Source organism: Pteronotus mesoamericanus, unplaced genomic scaffold, assembly GCF_021234165.1.
Source record: "Pteronotus mesoamericanus isolate MK-2021 breed Mesoamerican mustached bat unplaced genomic scaffold, CSHL_Meso_final scaffold_85, whole genome shotgun sequence".
Lineage (NCBI taxonomy): Eukaryota > Metazoa > Chordata > Mammalia > Chiroptera > Mormoopidae > Pteronotus > Pteronotus mesoamericanus.
This window is the reverse complement of record NW_026555329.1, coordinates 35,871,180-35,894,127: the sequence shown is the minus strand read 5'-3', so window position 1 is coordinate 35,894,127 and position 22,948 is coordinate 35,871,180. Positions and strand designations below refer to the sequence as shown.

Sequence of the window (22,948 nt, the reverse complement as noted above, 5' to 3'; positions counted from 1 at the left end):
ATTTTATTAACAATCCTTTGTATTTCTTTGGTGTCAGTTGTCATTTCTTTCATTTCTGAATTTATTTATTGGGTCCTTTGTCTTTTTTTCTTGATGAGTCTAGATAAAGGTTTGTCAATCTTTATCTTTTCAAAGAACCAGCTCTTGGATTTATTGATCTGATCTTTATTATTTCCATCCTTCTATTCACTTTGGGCTTGCTTTGTTTTTGTTTTTCAAGTTCCTTTAAGTACATGTAAAATTAGATTGTTTATTTGAGATTTTCTTGTTTCTTTAGACAGGCCTATAATGCTATGAATTTCCCTTTTATCATTGTTTTCCCTGTGTCCCACAAAATTTAGGTTGTAGTGTTCTCATTTTCATTTGTTTCAAGGTATCTTTTAGTTTCTTCCTTGATTTTGTTGTTGACCCATTCATTGTTTAATAATATGTTATTTAGCTTCCATGTCTTTGTGTGTTTTCCAGTTTTTTTCTTGTGATTGATTTCTAGTTTCATACCATTATGGTCAGAGATGATGCTTGGTATAATTTGAATCTTCTTAAATTTTTGAGACTTGTTTTGTTTCCTAACATGTGGCCTCTCCTAGAAAATGTTCACTGTGCACTTGAAAAGAATATATTCTACTGCGTTGGGGTGAAATGCTCTGAATATATCAATTAAATCCATTTGTCCTAGTATATAATTTAAGGCCCCTGTCTCATTATTGATTCTCTGTCTGAAAGATGTATCTATTGAAGTCAATGGGGTGTTAAAATCCCCTACTATCACTGTATTTGCTCAACATAACTAATCATCAGAGAAATACACATTAAAACTGCAATGAGATATCACCTCACACCTGTCAGAATGGCTTTATCAATAAATCAGTAATCAACAAGTGCTGACAAAGATGTGGAGAAAGGGGAACACTTTTGCACTGTTGGTATAAATGCAGATTGGTGCAGCCACTGTGGAAAGCAGTGTGGAGATGTGTCAAAAAATTTTAAATGGAACTGCCTTATTACTTCTGGGAAGTTATCTGAAGAAACCCGAAACACTAATTTGAAAAAATATAAGCACCACTATGTTCATTGAAGTGTTATTTCCAAGAGCCATGATTTGGAAGCAGTCCAAGTGTCCATCAGTAGATGAGTGAATGAAAATGCTTTGGTACATTCACACAATGGAATACTACTTCGCCCTAAAAAAGAAGAAAATTTTACCATTTGCAACAGCATAGATGGACCTGGAGAATATTATTCTAAGTGAGAGAAAGCAAATACCATATGATTTCACTCATATGTGGACTGTAATGCACAAACTGAACTAACAATAAAAATAGAGACAGACTCATAGATAGACACCAGGCTGACTGCTCTGGGGGAATGGTGTTGGGGATGGAGGGATAGAGCAAAAAAGAAAAAAAAACCTCATGGACATGGACAACAGTGTGATGATTGCGGGGAGGAGGGAGTGGGTGGAGGTAGAAGAGGGTATGAAGAGAATAAAAGATAATGAAAAAGTACAATACAAATAAACAATTGATATTAATCATTAAAAATAAAAAATTTAAAAATGAAACACTGCACACAATCCCACACACACAGATGTTCATTTACTAAAAGCAAGGAGAGTATCTCAATCATTTTTGTTTTCCCACAGTGTCTACGGAAATAGCTTTGCTGTAATCTGTACAATATAATTACTGGATAAATGGGTGAATAAATGAACAAATTTGTACCTTGATAATAATCATAGATAGTATTTATTAAGCACTAACTGTGGCTGGCCATTTAGCTAAGTCATTATCATCATTTTCTCATTTAATCCTTATAATAATCATATATGAGCATTTTTTTTTAGTTTTATGAGAAATACAGGCTTAGAAACCTGAAATAAGTATTCCACAGCTATACAGCTACAATTTCTCAATGGAAGATTCAGGATTTCAGCCCAAATCTAATCCCAAAGTCAATGGTCTTTACTAAGCAATACAAAAATAAAACAAAATAATACACCCTCTGGGGATGGTGGGGGGAAGAAAATATGTCCCTTCCAAAAAATAAGTCAAATTAACATTCTACATTTCTGTTTGCTATACCACTATTAGAAGTATAAGTGAACTCAGAAGCTCTTGACACGATTGAGCTTTGAACAATGAAATGTGTTTACGTAAATCAAGTTAACATGTTCCCTGTGGACCTGAAGCCTGTAATTGATTAGTGAGTCTGTAGGCCATGTTTATGGCTTAGATGTCCCTATGTTTAGTCCTCTTCATTTTCAGCTTGCTAAAGAGCAAAGGAAAACCTATAAACATGTGAATGTAGACAGAGTGGTAGCATCTTTTTATCCGTAATTTTGGTAATGATTAATATTTAACAAGAAGGGCTCATTACCCTTATGTACTTCACATATGGTGTGAGATGAATGCTGCTGCTGATTTTTCTCTCTAGTTATGTCTCTTCCATCATTCAAAGCTCTCACTATTATGCCATTGTGTACGTGTGCACTAAAGTATAATATTTTCAGTTTCTTTGCTGAAATATGTTAACTTGGAGCAAAATCACCCATTAACAGTTCAACATGGGTTAGTTTATCAGATTACTTTCAGAGAGTTTGGTCCTCGGGGACTGATACTAGTGACAGTAATAATTCCATGGGGAATAGATATCAGAAAGTTCTGCAGCCTAGAGAAGGAAGGTACATCCACGTGGAGGCCAGAGAAGGTACTATTGGGAGCCACAAGCTCCTGATGGGCCACACAAAGGACTAGATGTTAACCAAGGGGTTCACATGTGGAGGGAAAATGCAGAGGCCAAACTTTGTCCTCTTGTGACTAAGCACAGTGCCTTATACATGATCTGTCTTCAGTAATGATGTTGAATCAAATTATTTTTGCCGTATGGCAGTTTTGTCTAGAACTAAAGTTGAGATTTAATGTGAATGTTTTTTACTTATTAAAAAAAGATTATGCATCGCTTATTTTCTAAAATAAGGTTCCTTAAAGAGACATGATTTTCTGTTTTAAATTTTTTTAAATAATACATTTTGTACCAGAAAAATCCTTTTTTTAGGAAAAATTCTTCAAATATAAATAATTTTTCTGTTATTAAGATGGTTTCTATTATAGACACTGAAAAACACACCTGCTGAGAGGATGTTATTTTTTTCACTGTTACATGTGCACAACTCTGATTAGAGAAGGTAAAAGACACACATCTCCTTCAAATGGTGAATTAGACACACTGAGGGGGAGAGGTATATTTTATGACAGATTGTGTAATTATTAAAGCTTGAATAGCCCTCTTTTTAAATAATTCTCTGTCTCACCTCTATATGTGTTATGGTGAATATTGATTTTGGAAAAAAATACATTAAGAGCATCCTTCTCCGGTGCTAATATCATTATTGTTCCACAAAACATTTTATATCAAGACCTCTTGAAGAAGAAATTTTAAAAAACATTCTTTTCATGCTTTATGCTTTTTCTTCTGTTCAGGATTTGCTCACATCTGCAGTTTTCAGAATAAGCCCACAAATGTTACAATATTTTTACAAAGTAAAATCAAAAGATAACTCATAACCCAGGTTCCTTGGTTTAAGCCTTTACTCTATTGTTTATTTTTTCACTGTTCAGATGCACTCTGATTTTTTAAAAATCAGGTCCACACAATAATGTTTTAAAATGAGTTTTTTAAAAAGTTAAAAAATACTTAAGTTATCACCAAACTAATAAGATTTGGATAACCTTTTCCTATTTATTTCCAGGGCTACAGCAACACACAGGGGCCAGATTATTTTCAAAGATGCTCTAGCCCAGCAGTTGTGTGAACAAGGAGGTAAGAATCATCTTTGACTTCTTCATGTCGCTGTGTCAAAATTATTTATGGTAGGTCCTATGTTCTATGTGTAAAAGCATTGCATTAATTTTACTTGACCATGATGCTTTAAAAATGGAATTACCGCCTTGGCCAAGTGGCTCTGTTGGAGTGTCCTCCCGTACAGCAAAAGTTTGCAGATTTGATCCTCGGCCAGGACACATACCTAGGTTGCGGATTTGATCCCTGGTCAGAGTGTGTCCGGGAGGCAATCAATCTCCCTCTCTCTCTCTCTCTCTCTCTCATCAATGAACATATCCTCAGGTGATGATTCTTTAAAAATTGAATTACTGACCCTTTCATACCCCTAATAATTTTTTAGCAATTATTGATAAAGATCTGTAGACTTCTGAAAATACTAAGTGTGAACAAAAAAAAATGAGAAAGAGAAATTTATCTTCTTTTCTCAGTTTTTTTTCTCATGAATGACATTTAATTGTACTGGAAATATACATGTAGATCTTGGTAATTTTAGAATTCTGCAAAAACGATGCTGCAAAAACACATCTGCTTAATTTACCACTTAACTTTCCTATCACTTTTGTTTATTGATTTTAATATTTGATCATGTCTTATGTTATCTATATGTTTTTTCAGCTGTATACACTATTTTAGGCTTATGATAGGTACTGTATTATTTTAGATAGATTAAGTGTACTTTAAGTACTCACATTAAAGGGCTTCTGCTTTGTGACTTCCTCATATACATCCAGACTCTCATCCATACCAAACTCTGACAGACACACATACACACATGTGTACATAAACATGCATGTGCATGGACACACAAGCACACTGAAAAAGTGAAAACCTGGACCCATGCCTTCACACGAATCCAATCCTTCTACCTCTTGAGCTTCCACCCAACTTGTGTCTTCATGGAGCATTTCCCACTTCACATAAATTTTCTTCTGAAAAATGACAGATGCCACTTTTGAGAAACTGAGCTTCACAAGTGCTCTTTGGTTCCCCAGGACCTGGCAAAGTGCCTGGCATATGACAGCCACTTAAAAAATGTTGATGGATTAAATATGAGTTTTTCTAAGCCATACATCTATTTCTGTTTTTATTGAATTTATTAGAGTGACATTGGTTAATAAAATTATGTAGGTTTCAAGTGTACAAATCTATAATACATCATCTGGATATTATACTGTGTGTTCACCACCAGAAGTAAAGTTTCCTTCAGTCACCATTCATCCCCCCTTTACCCTCTTCTACCTGTCTTTAGCCCCATCTTCCTCTGGTAATCACCAGCCTGTTGTCTGTCTATGAGGTTTTTCTGTTTGTTTGTTTTGTTTTTTTCTTAAACCCTTTACCTTTTTCCCCTAGTCCCCCTACTTTCTCCCCTCTGAGAGCTGTCGGTCTGTTCTATCTATATGTTTCTATTTTGTTTGTTAGTTTATTGTGCTCATTAGATTTCACATGTAAGTTAAATCATATAGTATTTGTCTTTCTCTGATTGGCTTATTAAGTATCTTGACAATGAATACATTTGAAGTCAGTTTTTATAAATGTCATGCCCTTTTCACAATCAGTATAAGCATATTATCATTTTTTGTTTACACAGATATATTTTGGGGAGATATATTAATACGGGAATTGCATTATTGAATTTGAAGAAAATTTCTACTATTTCACTGCTAAAGAGAATCTAATGGACTTAGGAGAGAATAAGGGAAAATTATATTGGTTTTTGAAAAGCCTAAGAAAATACCATTTATTATTTGTAGTAATATATACATCATCAGTATCACTTTACCTAAGTAATGTAATACCTGATGATTATTACTGGCAAACTGCTGCTAGTTTACATATATAACTCTTGAGTGAGAAAACCCCATTCTAATTATAGTTTCAACCTTATAATCAATCAGTATTCTCAGGTTAAACAGATTTCTATTCTGTGACTTATGGAATGAAAAAAATGTCCTTGTCTATATGGCAAGCTCAAGAAGTCTATCACAATGTAAATCTGTTTTCAGACTATGAAAATTTTCTCATTATTGAAAGTATAGAACACCATATAGCAGTGAACATTAATATCCCAAAAACTACATTGTGTCAGAAAAACATGTCAATTTTATTAACATTTATTATTACCTAAAAGCTGATTGTTTTAAGCTTTAGAGTTTTTAATCTTTCATATTGTAAATGAATTGTTGGTTTGGTTTATTTAAGATGAAAAGAAAAAGCCAAGAAAAGTCACTGGGAAAAATTCTCAACTGGTGAGAAAAAAAAAAGGCTTGTGTAGTAGTGTTGCACAAAAATATGATTTACGTGATGGTAGACATAGATATTATTAAAAATGCTCTTCAGCCCAGGATGAAAAGAAAACACTGAGTTTTTCAATAGCACCTACTCAATTGAAGTCATTAATTGATCCAAGATAGGATGGAAAAAATATTAACAAGAGTGATGGCTTCTTGCTGTCAGGAATGATAAGGGAAATGATTGGTGCTATAAACCATATATTTATTTTGGCCCTATTTACTTTTAATTGACACATTAATTATTACCTCAAATAAAAATAATATAAATTTAACATGTAATAATTTTTTGCATTAGGTGAGCATTATCTTTTATATATATATATCTATATATATAGAAAAAGAGAGGAAAAAATGTCAATCTCTATATACCGTACCCAATGCCTTTCAATTACAACATATATAGTACATTTGTTGATTTTAATCAAATTAAACAATTTAAACAAAGCAAATTCTGCTTTGTGGAACTGGAGGACAGCTATTGGTATAAGACTGTGTTGTTGGCTATGCATATTGGAAAAGCAAAAAGATCAGAAAACATACTAGCCATGTCTTAGATAGTCTGTAATCCCTTTCCTTAAAAGACATTCACTGAAGGATTTTATTCTGCAAACATGTATCATCACCTGAAAGACCTTGTCCTAACTTATAGTGCTAAATATTGATGTAAAAGTGAAAAGACCCACTTCCTGTTCTTGAAGGCTGGGATGTAAATGGCAAGTCAGTGGATTGCAGAGGTAGCTAAATTTGCCTGTGGTCCTTAGGAAAGGCATCCTAGGGAGCAAGCTCTGAAGAGTCAGCATCAGTTTAAGGAAAAAGGATAGGAGATTCCATCTTTCTCTTCACATTCCCACTGACCTGCCTTAGATAAGGTCACATCGCTTCCTTTGGGAATTGCTAAAGTGTGTCCTGCCTGTTTCCTTGCTCCTGCTTTCTCCACACCTCATAAAGCTCTGTATAATGAGCTTTCTAAAATAGAAATAGGATTCTATCATTCCCTGTTTGAAACCCTTCAGTGTCTCACTTGGAGGCAATAATTTAGCTTCAGAATAAAATCCCTACTGCTTATTACAGCACACAGGATAATTTTTTACAGTCTGGCCTAACTTTCCTTCCCACCTCATTCCTGTAACCCTCTCATTCTCCTGAGATTTCCTGGAATGCATCTTACTTGATCACTCCAGTGTTACTTGCACGCCATACCTTCCCTGTTTTTTTTTTTTTTTAACCTGGACAACCCCTTTAGGTCTTCTTCACCTGGCTAAGTCAGGTTTTTAGACCCTGCTTAGGTATTAACTCCTTCTAAGAAAAACATCTCTTATCCCCCTCAAGCTGTGCAAGCTGGTCTTGGTGACTCTCACACACAGTGATGTAACTCTTGAGGCACAGCAATAACACAAATGGAAACAATGTCAGCACTATTATGTGCCAGACCCCAGTCTAAACACTCCACAAGCATGAACGCATTGAATCTTTACAACATCCCTCTAAAAAAGGAATTATTATGATCTCTACTTTATAGGTTAGGAAACAAAGGTACTTGCTTAAGGTCACATAACAAGAAATTGGTAGAGCTGGGATTGGAGCCAAGGCAGTTTGTCCAGTGGCCCCTGGTATAGCCATGCTATTACACTGCCTTTCAAAATCTCTTATTTGATCATGCATTTATTGATCTGATAACTGTGGATGCATATTTTAATAAGAATATTATTACATGTACCTTATCTGCCATTAGATACCGTTTCTTAGGGTAGGGACTCAGCTCTTTATTGCTGAATTTCTAAAGCCTCTTACAGTATTTGGTGCGTAGTATGCACTCAGTAAACGTGTATTGAATGAAGGAAAAATAGAAGTAAAAATAGTTTGATAGATATAGGAAAGAGGAAGCTACTGACAATTCATTACAGCTAAGCCACAAAGCTGGGAGGGCAAGTGGAACGGATATAAAGCGTTCTCTGTTATATGCTTGGGAGCTTGACTGTCATTTGGTAAACAGTGAGAAGCAGGAGAGTGACATCGACAATTTGTGTTTTAGAAAGAAAACTGGGGATACGGGTGGAATGGATTACAGAGGTTAGGAAGTAGAGGCAGCTAAACACAGTAGTAGGACAGTGTAGTCATCCTGGTGAGAGCGGAATTTTAAGGTAAATTAAAATTAGATCTTGGAGACCAGAAAGAAGCAGGTATGTTAGAAAAACTTAAGAGAGGTGTCATGTAGAATGTGAGTTGGGGAGAGAACCCAGGGCAGCTCTGTTGTTTCTGGCCTCAGTTACTGGGTGGTTGATGATACCAGGAACTGAAGAAGAAATGAAGAAAATGTTAGAGATTTTTTAAAGAAAATAAATTGGACTTCAACATAATTGGCTCTAGTGAAAGCTGCTTTCTGTCCCACAGGGCTCTACAGCAGCCTTCTGAGAAGAGAGGCAGATTTGAGAGCCATCAGCATATTGATGCCGAAGAGGGCTGTGCCCATCCAGGGAGATCCTTGGAACAAGGGGGAAGGGCTGAGTATAGAATGCTAGGCATTGCGCAGGAGCAGGAGGAAGAAGGGATTCTGGAGAAGGGGCAAGCTTCAGAGGTGGAGTGAACTCTGGGAAGACATTTCAACATGGAAGAGTTGTTCAACAGGGACAAAGGCTTGTGAGAAAATGCAGAAGATGGAGTATGAAAACAGATTTTAGGATTTTGCAATTAGAAGGTTATTGGCACTGTGACTATAAATTAGGATGGTTTCAGGAGAGGCCAGACCACTTGAGGCTGCCTTGTAGTATGGAAAATTCTTGCCCAGGCTTTGGAGTCAGTCAGAGAAGGGGAGATTATTGTAAGTTGAAAAGTAAAAGTGAGGCAATGTTTAAAGTTGAGGTTTTGAAAAAAATCTAGGGTTTAAGACAAGGAGGGAGAGGAGGCAACCAGAGACACAAGCCGCTTCAGAGGAAACATGAATGGGCTAACTCTCATTCTTTCCCACCCTCCCTCTCTCAAGATCAGAATGTAATTACAGGCATTCAGTGCCTTGCGGCCAAAGACCACCAGGAACACACCTGGAGTTGGCAGGTTGGGTTCAGAGCTTGATCCAGTATGGGAGAATACACACCAAGGAGAACCATGGGGCATCTCAATAAAAGGATATTACAAAAAGATTATGAGTTTTGAGCCTATATTTCTTGATTTTAAACTAGGATTTAAGAAAGTGGGGCTTTGCTCTGGATAGGATGCTGTCAGAAAGTGGGGATGGAACTATGGTTAGGGATCTCAACCTCGTTAGGTTACTATGGTAACTATGGTTAGAGGGAACGCAGACCGGAGTAAGGCTACAGCTATAATTGGTAAAGCAGCAGCTACTCCTATCAGCCAGGAGAGGGGGACACCTGGCCTTTTGTGAGCTGGGCAGTGTTTGGTTTGTACCTATGTTCAGACATGATTACCAAGTGGTCCTGTCTTGATCCATCCTGATCACAGAGTAGCTTTGTCTGAAGTTGATGATCTGTGAAATCATTTATGTTCAGCAGGAGATCAAGGAGGCCCTGCTGTGTGGGCCGGGCCCACTCCTGGATGCTGGGGCTGCCTTCCTCTCTGGAGGCCGAGGAGAGGATGCTAGTGGGCAGTCGTTGACTTTTGGATTTACGGGGACTTTGGAATCATAGAGAAAGTAGGCATGGTCTTCCAGAGAAAGTAGGTCTGGCTCCAGGCTCTGTGTGACCTTACTCTCAAGCCACCCGCATAAAGGACAGGCTCAGTAAATGATAAAGGGAAGGGACCTTCCTGGAGCAAAGTTTTAATAATCAAGGTCAAAGAGTGTGAAATAAGAGGCCTAAATAGATCAGTGTGGTGATATTGTGGTTGTTTAATTATTTTCTTTCAACTTTTCTGTATTTTCTAATTTTTTACAGTGAACTTCTATTATTTGGGTTATAAAGAATTAATGCAAGTTTCCCCTAAAAATAATAAATACAGGGTTATACTTAAGAAGGGGGCAGGGCAACTCTCCTGAAGCAGGTAGAATAAATCACTTGTAAGAAATGAGGGAAAATTCTCAGTTACAGTTCCCTGTCTCCTCCTGGGTGAGGATTTTCCTGACTCTCTAAACATGATTGATCTCAGTTGTGTCATAAAAGTTTGTTTAATTACTTATGTTCCCCAAGTGGAAGCTTCTTGAAGGCAGGAACTATGACTTAATTTTTTGTTCTTAACATCCAACAATGTTTGCCATAGTGCAGACACCCATAAGTATTGGCTAAATATTCACCTTAAACATTTTACTATTGAAGAATCACTGTCCTTTCTAGAAAATCTTCTTTAACCCTGAAATTTGCCATGCAGCACCATGAGAATGTGTGCCTATTACGAAAGCAATGTTCTTAACACTGACCTCAGGTTGAAAAGGTATGAACCATCATGTAAGAAATCTGAAAATTGTTCACTAGCTGAACACTAATGAATCCCCTCAGTGCATCTAGGATATAAACCAGGTTCAGGGATTTTAGCTCTTCACTTTGAATTCTTAGGTCCTAAGTAATTATAAACACATCTGCAGCTGAGGTATGCTGACATGTACAGAGGAGGAACCCAGGTATTCTCCTCTCAAGTCTGGGGTGGCATGGGGAGGTGCTAGGGTGTATACTCCTAATTGTTTCAAAGTGGAAGGTTCTTAGGTTTATTCACCAGCAGTAGAAAATAAAGGAGTTGATTTATTTAACATTCAGTACTTTACAAGGATTATTGAATGGCCAGTGTGGGCCAGGCACAGCTTTAGGCTTGGTCTTGGGATACATGAACAGAGCAAAGATCCCTGCTCTACTGTAGCCTACATTCCAGTGGACAGGAGGCAATTAATGAGATATAATAAATGATTAAATGTGATACCATGATGGAAGATGGCAAATACTGTAGGAAAAGACAAAATTTAAAGAAGGAGGACTGCAAGGTTGGGTGGAGGGGGAAGGGGCAGACTGCAATTTTAAGTAAGGTAGCAGATAAGTCAGGGAGGCCTCACTGAGGTTACACCAGAGCGAAGACCATGATGGACTAAGGGAGTTATCCATGCCACTGTCTGCAGGACTATCGGAATGTCACTAAGTGATTTTATAAGGAAGCATGGTAGTGTTTTGCAAACTACTGTTGGAGATGATCAAAGCAAAAGATACAAGAGATTTCAGAATAGACTGAGAACCCAAATGGAACTAGAGGAAATCAGTATTTCGCAGGAATTCTTATTGAACAATCTAGAGAAAGCTATAGACCCAATCCATATTCCTCAGAATCACGTAAAAGGAGTACTGTTGAGAATGTTAATATGAGTTTGCTATATACAGGGTGGGGCAAAATAGGTTTCAGTTGTTTGAGTTGAAAATAAAATAATAATAAATAATACAAGAATTAACTTCATGTTTTGTGTACTTAGAACTGTAAAAACCTCCTTTTGCCCCCCTGTATAGACTGAAGATGAAGAATTAATATTTGAATTTATTCTCTGATCTTAGAACCTACTTATCTGTAGATTAGTGATGAAGCCAATAAAGTTAACTTGACAAAATATACACTAACAAGTGGCCAGACTAGAATTCAAATAGCTGGACTCACAGCCCAGTGCTGGTCCCATTATATCAAGTAGATTCTTAAATTTTATAAAAATTAAACATGAAAACTCTCAGAAACCACAATCTGAATAAACAAGACCACTGCTACTGCCTTAATTCCTGGAACACTTACAGGAGAATACACACCTTTTGAAGTTCTTGTAAAACAAAAGTCACAAGTGTAAAGCTGATGTAAGTATGAGGGGGGATCTCAAAAGAAATAAAAAAGAATTATCTTCTGGAGGGCAGGCCCATTGTAGTACGGGCTTCCCTCTCTAGGTGTGTGTTCTAGGAACCCATCTCTATCGGTGCACCAGCTGATGTTGTTGTGAGAGGCTGTGTTCAGCTTCAGTGAATTTTTTTGAAGACTCAGCATTTGCCCATTTCATGATGGGTGATTTAGGAATGCACCTGCCTACACCATACTGTGTTCAGAAGTTTTTGACCAAAAACTTCACGACCCCCATATCTCACCCTCCCTGTTCACCCAATCTCTCCCTGAATGACTTATTTTTGTTTCCCTGGATGAAAAAAATTCTTGAAGGGGAAACATTTTGCCAATGTGTAAGAGGTGAAACAAAAAATGGTAGAAGCACTAAAAGGCATCAAAATTGACGAGTTCACAAAACTGTTTTGAGTAGTGGAAAAAAAAGTCTCAATAGGTATATTACATCAAATGGAGAGTACTTTGAAGGTGACTGAAGTTTAAACATGTAAGAATAAATACACAATTTTTTATGAATAAATTCCAGGTTTTTGGGGGTCCCCCTTGTATATCAGCATGGCTGCTGCTGGTCCAACAATGTGCACGCATCATGGTGGATGCCAGGGCAGGGAGAATAATGGCTTGTATGTATATTCACTGGCCTCTGAGCTTCTTGGCATACCCTCTTCAAAAATATACATTGATTATTTAGCAAGGCCAGATGGCAGGCTTAGCAGCCGACAGCAGCCTTGCCCTATAGTGCCCTCAAAGAGTGCATGCCATTTATAAACCATGCTGGAAGTCTCTGTTGTTGGGATGATGGAAGTGGGTATAACTAGAGGCAAATGTTTTATGTCAGGAGGAAAGGGGTCAGGCTTACAGCTGGAGCAGGAAACCTTGGCTGCTTTCTGCCAGGCTCAGCAGTTTTTCTGCTGTTCATCACCCTCGGGACAGTGAGTGGTAGAAAGTGTGGCTATGCTCTCTAAGGGCCATTGGATTATGGTGGTAGGCAGTGTATTTCTGTCATTCAGTCCCCACAGTCTTTGGAATTTTTAAATCCTTTTATAACAAGAATTGGTGAAATTTTATTTAAACTAGGATGGAGGGAGATAAAAAGTTCAATAAACAAGGTCATAAAGTAAATGAGGTTTTTAACCTACCTTAATATTTTTCAGCACTTTAAGAATACCTTTTATAATGTGAGATGATTGATATGTTAATTAGCTTGGTAATGCTGATTATTTCACAATGTAGACATATATCAAAACATCAACTTGTTTACCTTAACAATTTTTATTTTTCAGTTTTACATTAATAAAGCTGGAGGGGGGATAGCTTTTATACCCAAATATTATATGAATTGTAGAGCAAATCACACTAGCTTATCTAAGTGTCTTTCTTAATGCAATTTTTCATTAAAATGCAATTTTTTAATTAATTCAGACTTAACATGTCAGAATTGACTAATAGTCAGAATTGGGTTTTCTACTTTATGGTTCTACTTTGAAGTGAAAAATAATGATGCGTTTCACTTGAATTTGCCCAATGTTCAAACTTTTGCTAGTCAAAAACATCTGTTTTCCCCATGGCTATATTTTGCAGTTTACATTCCAGTTTAGCAGTTACATTACTGTTTTTGACATCCCTGCACTTTGTAATTTATAAACAAAGGGAGCTGACTTAGGAGGCCCAGGTAAAACCCTCCAGGAATCCTCAATCTTCCTTCAAGGTCTCACAAACTACCCTAACAGGGAAGGAACTGAAGCCCTCCAAGGGCATTGGCTGGCAAAAAGTGTCCCTAAGTGATCCTTACAACAGACAAGATTAAGGGGAATAACAAAGAGGCAACTCCCTGGGGCCACAGTAAAATATCTTGCTACTGGCTCTAAGTGGGTTTGACTACTTTTTAAATTTTCTCAAAAACAGTGTTTTGGACTGATGCTGTTTTCCTCTAGATGATTGAACATCATATAAGATTTAAACAGCTTTTATTCTTTTTTTTTCCTTCAGTTTTCAGGTCTATATACATTTCCACTTGACAGCTTTATCTAGTCCAAAGTCAAAACATCAAGAATTATGCCTGCTCAAATTTGACATTTCGTTCTTTTGGGTGTCCATAGAAATACATTTTCTATTCAAGCTGCCATGTAGTCTGCTGGATTCTGCCATATTTTGAAGGATAAAGTCTAAGTCTGGATCTATATAATTACTTGAGGAAAGGCAGCAAAACTGTGGCTAAACACATTAAATTATGATTTTATTTTGGCTTGTGAAATATTATTTTATGCAACCTATACCATGAACCATTCTCTAACTGTACAAGTATCCATGCTATAGTCTTTCCTATAAGCCAGCTTCCAGTCTTTGTCACTGACCAGAGGCACTGGGCCACCTACATGGCCACCAGCCCTACGGGCAACACTGGCACCAAAGAATGACAGTGAGTCAACACGGGTGACTATGCTATTCACTCAGGTTTTACTAATGCAGGTTTAATCCAAATCTATAATAACCCAATAACAATAATAATTACTCAGAAACAATCAGCAATAACATCGCACAAGAGAATTGAGGGATAATGAACCTGAGTCTCAAGAGCCTAGTTCACACCCAGTCTGGGAGGCAGCCAGGCAGCGTCTTGCAAGGCAAAGTCTATGGTGGCTTCAGAGTCAGCTAGAGCAGGGTCGGTCGGAGCAGTGGAGCATCTCTTGGCCTTCTCAGCTCCTCTCGGTTGTCTCAGCTGTCTATTTGAAGGCTTTTGCTTTCATATTCTAGTATGATACAGTGTTGCATCAACCTTTGATTAACACACGCTGCTTTGTACCACCTCAGTAAGCACATGTTGATTATATCACTCTACTGCTCATGCTCTGAGAGGGTGGTGTTACCTCTCAGATAAGCACATGTTGTGTGTCACAATGTACTGCTCATGCTGAAGGGGTTGCACATCCTTCTGAGTCATTGCTCTACTGCACATACTCTAAACATGGCATCATAGTTGACAAGATTGACACCATCTTAGTTCAGTCCTGCTCTTCACAAACCAATTAGTCCAACCTTATTTTTATACTTGCAGATTCAGTTGTTTAATGTAATAATTAATACCAATTTTCACATACATGTTCTTAAGAATTAAAATTCATTCATATTAGTTAACACATATTATGCCATGTTCCCAGGGGAACACTGTACCAGATGTATGATAGTTGTGTGACAAATAAAGCCATTTCACAACCTTTTCTTAAATAGCTATAATATAGATATCCTAGTTCAAACCTAGAAGAGAAAGACCAAAACACATTTATAGAAAAATATAAACCATAGACTGGCAGTCCTGCCGTCTCCTCTGAGGACTTGCTCTAAAGTTTTGTCCTCTCTTTTTCAAATAATCAGCTTCCTCTCTTCACCTTCCCTTGCTCTCAGAGCTAGGAATGCAAAGTGATTAAGAGCATGGACTTTGGAGCCATCTACCTTTGGGTTTGAACTGTTCTGGAATTTTCTAGCTATGTAATTTCAATTATTTTACTCTAAAACAGGGAAAAGAATAGTAGCAGCCTTTCTGGTTGTCTCATACCATTTCCAAGATCCAAGCACAACATGTTGTACCCAGAAAGAACATAGTAAAATTGTGAAAATTAAATGCAGTGATGATATGCAATGGGATATTGGCTTGCACGTAAATGCTCTTTACATGTTAGCTATCGTTATTATTATTAGGCACTTCATTTGGATGTCATTTAGGTACCTTGAACACAATATATTCAAAACTGAACTTGATTCCTCCCCAAATCTGGACCCTTTTATTGCAATTCTGATTAGTGACTTAATCAACCCAGGCACTAAATGGAAACTTAGATATAAATTATTTTCTTCATTCCTTTCTTTCATCCATGTCTATATTCAATGTGTCTAAGACCAATTTATTTTATCTTCTTAATATCTCTTAAACCATTACTGTTCTTCCCACACCTAAAGCCATTTCTTTGTTTCAGGCCTTCCACACATCTCAGTGTTTTTAAACACAAACCCCGTTTTTTAACTGCCAGCCTCAAATGCCATAACTACAGTCATGTGCTCTGTTCAGCCTGGCTTTCAGAGCCCTCCGTGACCTGACAGTCCCTCCCTCTCCAGCCTCATCCCTGCACGTAGGCTCTCGCCACACTGCCCACCCTCACTTAACACCAGGCTCTCTGCTGTCAAATATGCTGTCCTGTCCCCCATCTCTGTAGCTTATATATCTCAATTCCATTCCCTGGAATACCCTCATTACCCACTCCTGTGTCTTACCTATGAAATTACACTTATCCTTAAAAATCCAGCTCAAGTCTCTCCTCCTCTATCATCTTTATTTTTATCATTATTCCACCTTATACTTACTAATTGAATTTAGTTCACTATATTGCATAGTTCTTTGTTAACTTCTACATGTATTTCCCACTGCAATTTGAACCTCTTGATCCAGCAGAGATTGGATCATTTTTATATCCCCAGACACAGTGCCTGGCACTCAAATATTAGTTGAGGGAATGAATGAACTGCATATATAGAAGGTATGCCTTTCCAAAATTATCTAATTACTATTATTTCTTTAATTTACACCTCCTGAACCCCCAGAAATGTTTTTCAATTGCATATAGTCATTAAGTACTCTTTCCTCTTTCCTTCTGCATTGATGGACTTTATTAGGAATAGTCCTACAAAATTCACAGCTGGATAGATGGTATTTTAAATGATGTTTATTATATTGCTCAGTGTCCCCTTTCTAAGAAATCACAGGTGAAACTTTTCTCAAGTCTCTGTACAATAGCCGCCCTTCTCCTGAGCAATGTGTGTTCTCTCATGTTATGAACTCTTTGATTTCTGTAACTTTATAGCTTCAGACCAAGCTTAAGATGTTACTGCATTCATGTTGCGTATGTATCTCAACTGGATGCATTTTTTCTGTCCCTCATTTGTCATCGTCTTTGATTTTTCCACTTTATTATCTTGTTCAATTGTTGGCCCTTTTTGTAAGCTGCCTCATATCTATTTTAGAACAAGACAAAATGTGCAATTTATTCTTAGGTATGTAAAGGAAAGTGAAAGTAAAGTAAAGTGAAGATGATAGCATGTGTAGCAGTGACTAAGAGAGGAGAGAATGGAAGAGAACATTAGAACATTAAAATTTTCTACCAACAATGGTTTTAGCAATATGTCTTGCTGAGGTCATTAGTACCCAATCAACTACATTTTTGGAGCAGTTATGTGCTAGACATTGTGCTAGGCATGGGGGTGCAGAGATATACAACATAGAGTCTTTATTCACAGAAACTCACAGTCTGATCAGCTCTAATTTCCACTCTGGCCTTTAGGATTGTGACTGAAATACAGAGAGGATACCATTCCCCAAAAGGAAACTCTGCCCCAGACAACAGGAAATTAACTCTATTATTTTTCTTATTTTATTTTATTTATAACTAAATTTGTTGCTGTGACACTGGTTAGCAAAGTTATACAGGTTTCAGGTGCACAATTCTATAACACGCCATCTGTGCACTGTACTGTGTGTTCACCATCTCTTAGAGTATAGACTAAGCCTTCATGGCCAATAGAAGTATATTTCTCAGTCATAAGCCAGTCCAGAGGTAGGTGGTCCAAGGCTGGTGGAATGGCTCTACTACGTCCAACATATAGCTTCCATATACAGGGGCCAAGCTGGATGCTCTCGCACTTACATATTCTAGCAGCAGGAAGGGTAAAGGGCCAGAGAAGCATGACACAGCCCTGAAAGTTACCCAGGTTACTTCTCTTCACCTTCCTATGGACAGAACTTAATTCCTGTGCCCCAGGAAGCTACAGGGGATACTGAGAAATATTCTTCTAACTGGAGGCCCCAGTCCAGTTAAAATAAAGAAGTGGAGAATACGTATTGGTAGACCCCTACCAAATTTCTGCTAACATTAGCAACAAGGATTTTTCTTGTTCTTCTTAGTCATAGTCTTATTAGTATTGCTGTCTTTATTATTATTTGGTGATGATGATGATGATGATGATGATGATAATCCTGATTTTCCTTCATACTTCTAAATGCTATTTAAAAGTTACGTATACATCCTCAGGCTATCGGTCTGTTTATAGCTGTACTTCCTCTCCTCATCTTCATCTATGAATTTCATCTCTTCAAGTTCTAAAAGGTCTAAGATTTTTAAAAAATGGCTACACAGTAATATTTTTAAAAATAATATTTCACCAGCAATTCAGATAGTATATTATTTTGTATTCTGATTTTTCACTTAAAACTTTTATTTATATCATAGGAAAAGTTTTGAAATATAGATGTGAAGTAAAGGTGAGGGCATGAGCATGGCAAAAAGAAAAAAACAGTCATAAGTTTTAGCGTTTAAGATCTCATTATTGACAGCTCACAGTAGAATAAATCTTACCTGAAAGAGTTCACTGTTCCCCATTTGTAGATTATAAAGATATATTTTAGTTTTGCTCCTGTTTCATTTATTTTATAATGTGAAAGATGATAAGTTGTTATGAGACACAAATCAAATTGGGATGGGAAATAGGGGAGGAAGGGAAGAGGAAAAATACTTTCTAATATTGCTGGTTCTGTGTATAATTTAGCTGTCTTTAAATATTAAGTAATCTTTTATACTGATCATAAGTATATTACTGAACACAGGGAGAACTATCTTCACTCTAAATTTATAACATTTTTAGAAGCTTAATTATCATACTTGAAGGTCAAATGGTGCTTTATTGCAATAAAATACAAAAAGTAATAAAGAAATTATTCCTGGGGAGATGAAAATCTAGGTTCATAGCTCATTAAATGGTAACTTCACGGGCCATGTCTAATTTGTCATATTTAGCTTCGGAAGTTTTATACATTTGAATTTCAAATTAGGTGAAGGGATACCTGAGGCAAAACTACCTAGGGCCTTTGAATTCTAAAATGATACTGGAATTATAGTTCCCATAACATAATACCTTTATTTATAAGAAGCACCTATAATTATATATATATAGTGCGTGTCTGACTCAAAGGCTGTTTTAAAAATTTTAAGTGACCAATAATGTTAACACAAAGTTCATTATCTGTTTCCTCAATTCATTTTTTAGACATCCCTTTTTTCCTGCCCAGCATGTTGAAATTTCCATCATTTGTACTGAATAATTTGTTGAACAAGTTGGCTGAAATATATTTTGGAGTTACATGATTACTTAAAAGTTTCCTTCTAAAATAAGTCAGTTTAAAGAAGCACTTTTTGTCAGAATAACGACCGTTAGGGGAATTCAACATGACCTCATTCATTCTAATATGACCTCATGAGATGCTGGTGAGCTTAACTTCTGAAAGAACATAAACAGATCAATGCTTTTTTAAAAATGAAGCTTTTCTTTACTTTCAGCATAAAATTTGTATCTTGGACAAATTCAATTGATGATATGAAGAATTTCTGCTTCAATTTAACATTGAGAAACCATATAATGATCCATATTTATGATATTTACTAAAAATCACACGAAGATTTATGCTATTAGAATGTGATTAAGAAAAGCATGACTGTGGGCTCTAGGATCCAAATGCTGTCATAAAAGCTGATATGGAGTGGGAGGTGTTTGCTTCCTCTTTCAGTGTACAGAAACTTTCTCATCTTTAATTTCTGTCTGGAAAACTCAGCTAGTGTCTGTTGCCTGTGTCATAAAAACAAACTATTAATTAAATCCTGTATGCTCTAAATAATAGAAAAAAATATAGTTAGTAAATGAAAGGCGATGTTCACAGAGTAACTCTGTGTAATGTCAAACAATAATAGATATTTAACATTAGTTGTGTTTACAGATTTGGAAAGGGATTGGTAAGTAGTTATTTTTCATATAATAGTGGTCAGATCAACTTACACTGAGTGGAAAATAATAAGCTATTAAAAAAAATATGTCACCGTCCCCCCCACCAAAAAAAATACAAGTTCCTTGGAAAGGAATCTGCAACTCTTGTGACTCTTGAACCAGCACCAACATATGTGTATTTACATATATGGGATAAGTGCTTTTTTCATTTACTCAACAAAGTATGAGTACGTGCTCTTTCTACTTTTATTTTAAACAAATAAATGCTAACCTTGTTTTAAAAAAATCAAGAAACATGTTTTCCTTAGAATCTTTGCTACTAAATTTACTTGTTTTCACATTAAGCCTACTTAGCCTTTTTGATGTGAATTGCTTCTCTTGATATAATTGGATCTCTTTACAACTGTGTCACATAATCATCATTCACCTTCAGTATTTCTGGCATTATTGTCTTTATCAAATTTGCATTGGCATGGATTTCTTGTAGTTAGTCAAGGCAGTTCCAGTCTTTTTCTTATGAAAGCTAGTGGAGATTAGTAAGCCATTGCTGGAATAGCACAGCTGAATAAAAAGGAAACTCTATAATGGGTATTTTTTCCAAACCAATTTTGAAGTATCTTATAAAAACAATGATTCAGGTTTCTTTTATTTTGAACTATATTAGCCTATCAACTTAAAAACTTTATTCCTGTACTCTCTACATATTGAGTAAAATATTAGTAAAATTATATACCTAATCTTCAGCTCACTTAAAAGTTCCATAGTATCTATCAAAATGTTTGGCTAAGCAAAGATCTAGAATATCACTGAAACATTTCACTATTGATCTAAAGCTTTGTATTCTGCTCCTGCTGGAAAATTTGGAGGACAAATAACTTTGAAGTGGGTGGTACTATCAAAAACATCAAGAGAAATCTGTAAAATAAACAAAAGGGCATATTTATGGGTGACTTTGACACTCTTTAAGAACATTTATTACCTATCTGGTATGAAAAGATTGTATTATGCTAAAAACTTTAAAATTTTCCCATTTTTTTCTTGTTCACCTACTCTCAGGAGATACTTGACTAAGTAAATTTCATAGATCCTCATTTATTAATACTTTTCTGGTACAGTTGCTACCAATATTGCTGATAATTTTAAAATTTTAAAGGTCTTTGGTGTTTTTTACTAAAAACACTTCAAAATATGTCAGGCTTTCATCTACAATTGCTTGCTGGAAACAGGGTTTTAAAAAAAACATGGAAGCTTTAGTGAGATTCTGTCATTTTTTTTTAGGTATAATTCTTTTTAATTGTTGTTCAAGTACAGTTGTCTCCATTTTCCCCCCACCACTCTCCCTCACCCCATCCCCTCTCCTCCCATCCTTAATCCTACCCCCCTTGGCTTTGTCCATGGGTCCTTTATATATGTTCCTTTACGATCCCTTCCCCTTTTTCCCCCCATTATTCCCCTCCCTGCTCCCCTCTGATTACTTTCTGTTTCTTATTGCAGGGTCTTTGGTTATATTTTGCTTGCTTGCATGATTTTTACATTCTATTACCTTGCTTTTCCCTTTTTAAAGTAGAATCTTTATTTTAACTTGCCTGGTTGTCATTTCAAATTTTATATGTAGCCTTGACTAAGTTGATTCCTTTTGATGACATTTGGCATATTACTTAAGTTATCAAGATATAATTATGGAGACAACTACTTGAACAACAATAAAAAAATGAAATAATAAAATAAATTTTTAAAAGATATAATTAAATTCAATTTCCAGTTTAGTCAAGTTACCTGAACTTGATCAAGCTTTACAAAGAACATAGTTCCTATGGAGCTCAATGACATTAATCTGTGAGTGAAGATTACGGAGTGTACTTATTTTGAGTGCAATCTAGAGTTCATTGAAAAGCAAATTCATTTACCCTTCATGTGTCCTATTAACCCAGATAGTTAGGTTGTAATCTTGCCTGGGAGTAGTGACAAATTAATAGATCTTCAGGATTATAAATTGGGTTTATTTATGAATTGCTGGTATTTATGGGTCTCCTTGGAGTGATCCATAAAACCCTACTGCAAGATATGGCATATCATGATCATTGTGCTTTAATTCAAAAATGCCGTTGAAAGTTTGGCCTCTAACTATTGCACTGTTTATGAGTTTACAACTTATTGATAGAAACTTCATGTTAAGCTGAATTGCCTCAACATTTATGGGAAAATAAATGATTTAACAAGTAATCAAGTGCGTTTGTATAAACTAAGGTGAACTCTTGGTATTCTCAAAATGAATTTGTTCCATAATGTAGGATGTACATTAATTTATTTTTGTAAATCTAGGAATATCCAAATTTGTCAACATTTCTGTGTTAGGATACAAAGTGAGTTCCTCATAGTGTAAATTTCCGTCCATCCTTTATGTATAGTCTCATGGATCTCACCAATGAAATTTAAAAAAGACCATGTTATGCACCTTCTTCTGCAGTGGTCTCTCGGGGTAGAGACCACTCCAGGCTGTCTTTCTCCCTCTCTCCAATTCAGTCTTCTGATAACAAGCAGGGTCCCTACCCACAGTGTATCCTCCCATGTACATCCATGGTCAGCATCTGACCTGGTCTTTTTATCACGATGAATAGACACCTGGAAAAAAGTCAGATGTCCTTTACACTTCTGTTAAAGGTGTATCCTGTTTTCTTCAAAGCCAAAGCCTAACTCCTTAGGAACATTTTTGTTTCCACATTCTTAAAAACAAAACTTCCCAGTATAAGCCATTTAAACAACTTTATAAGGTAGCTAGAGTTGGTTTAGAGTTGCTAGAGCAATTTCAGATTCAAAGAAGCTGGGAAGTTGGATCTAGGTGGGTGGGGTAGGATGGGGGAAGTCCTTAAGGAGGCAGAAAATCAGCCACAGACCAACAAAAAGTGAGATAAAAACCTTAAAGCATTCTAGAAAGACAAGTCAGAACTAGTTTAATGGTCAAGGAGCAGGAAAGGTATACTTGGAGGATGCCAGTAGGTATTACTTGGAAGGTTTACAAATAAGGACCTCTCTGAAGTGTGCATTTTATGTTTAAAAGGAAAAGACCTTTTTTTTCAAATTTACATAATTCAGGAATTTAGTAATTTATCCATGTTAGTAGTGAGGCCAAGCAGGTACGATCCAAGTGGGAGTGTAATAAATGATGTTGAACTATATTATACTTCTTCAGGCTATTT

At 36.3% G+C, this 22,948-nt stretch overlaps 1 protein-coding gene across 2 annotated transcripts in view; it reads left to right on the top strand.

The window, feature by feature from the left end:
- The window catches only part of RELN (reelin), a 558,168-nt gene that overhangs the window by 241,915 nt on the left and 293,305 nt on the right, over positions 1–22,948 (top strand). For both annotated transcript variants that reach the window (XM_054564075.1, XM_054564074.1), the window contains exon 4: positions 3,749–3,819. In XM_054564075.1, the coding sequence (XP_054420050.1) occupies positions 3,749–3,819 (71 nt within the window). The remainder of the gene's footprint in view (positions 1–3,748; positions 3,820–22,948) is intronic.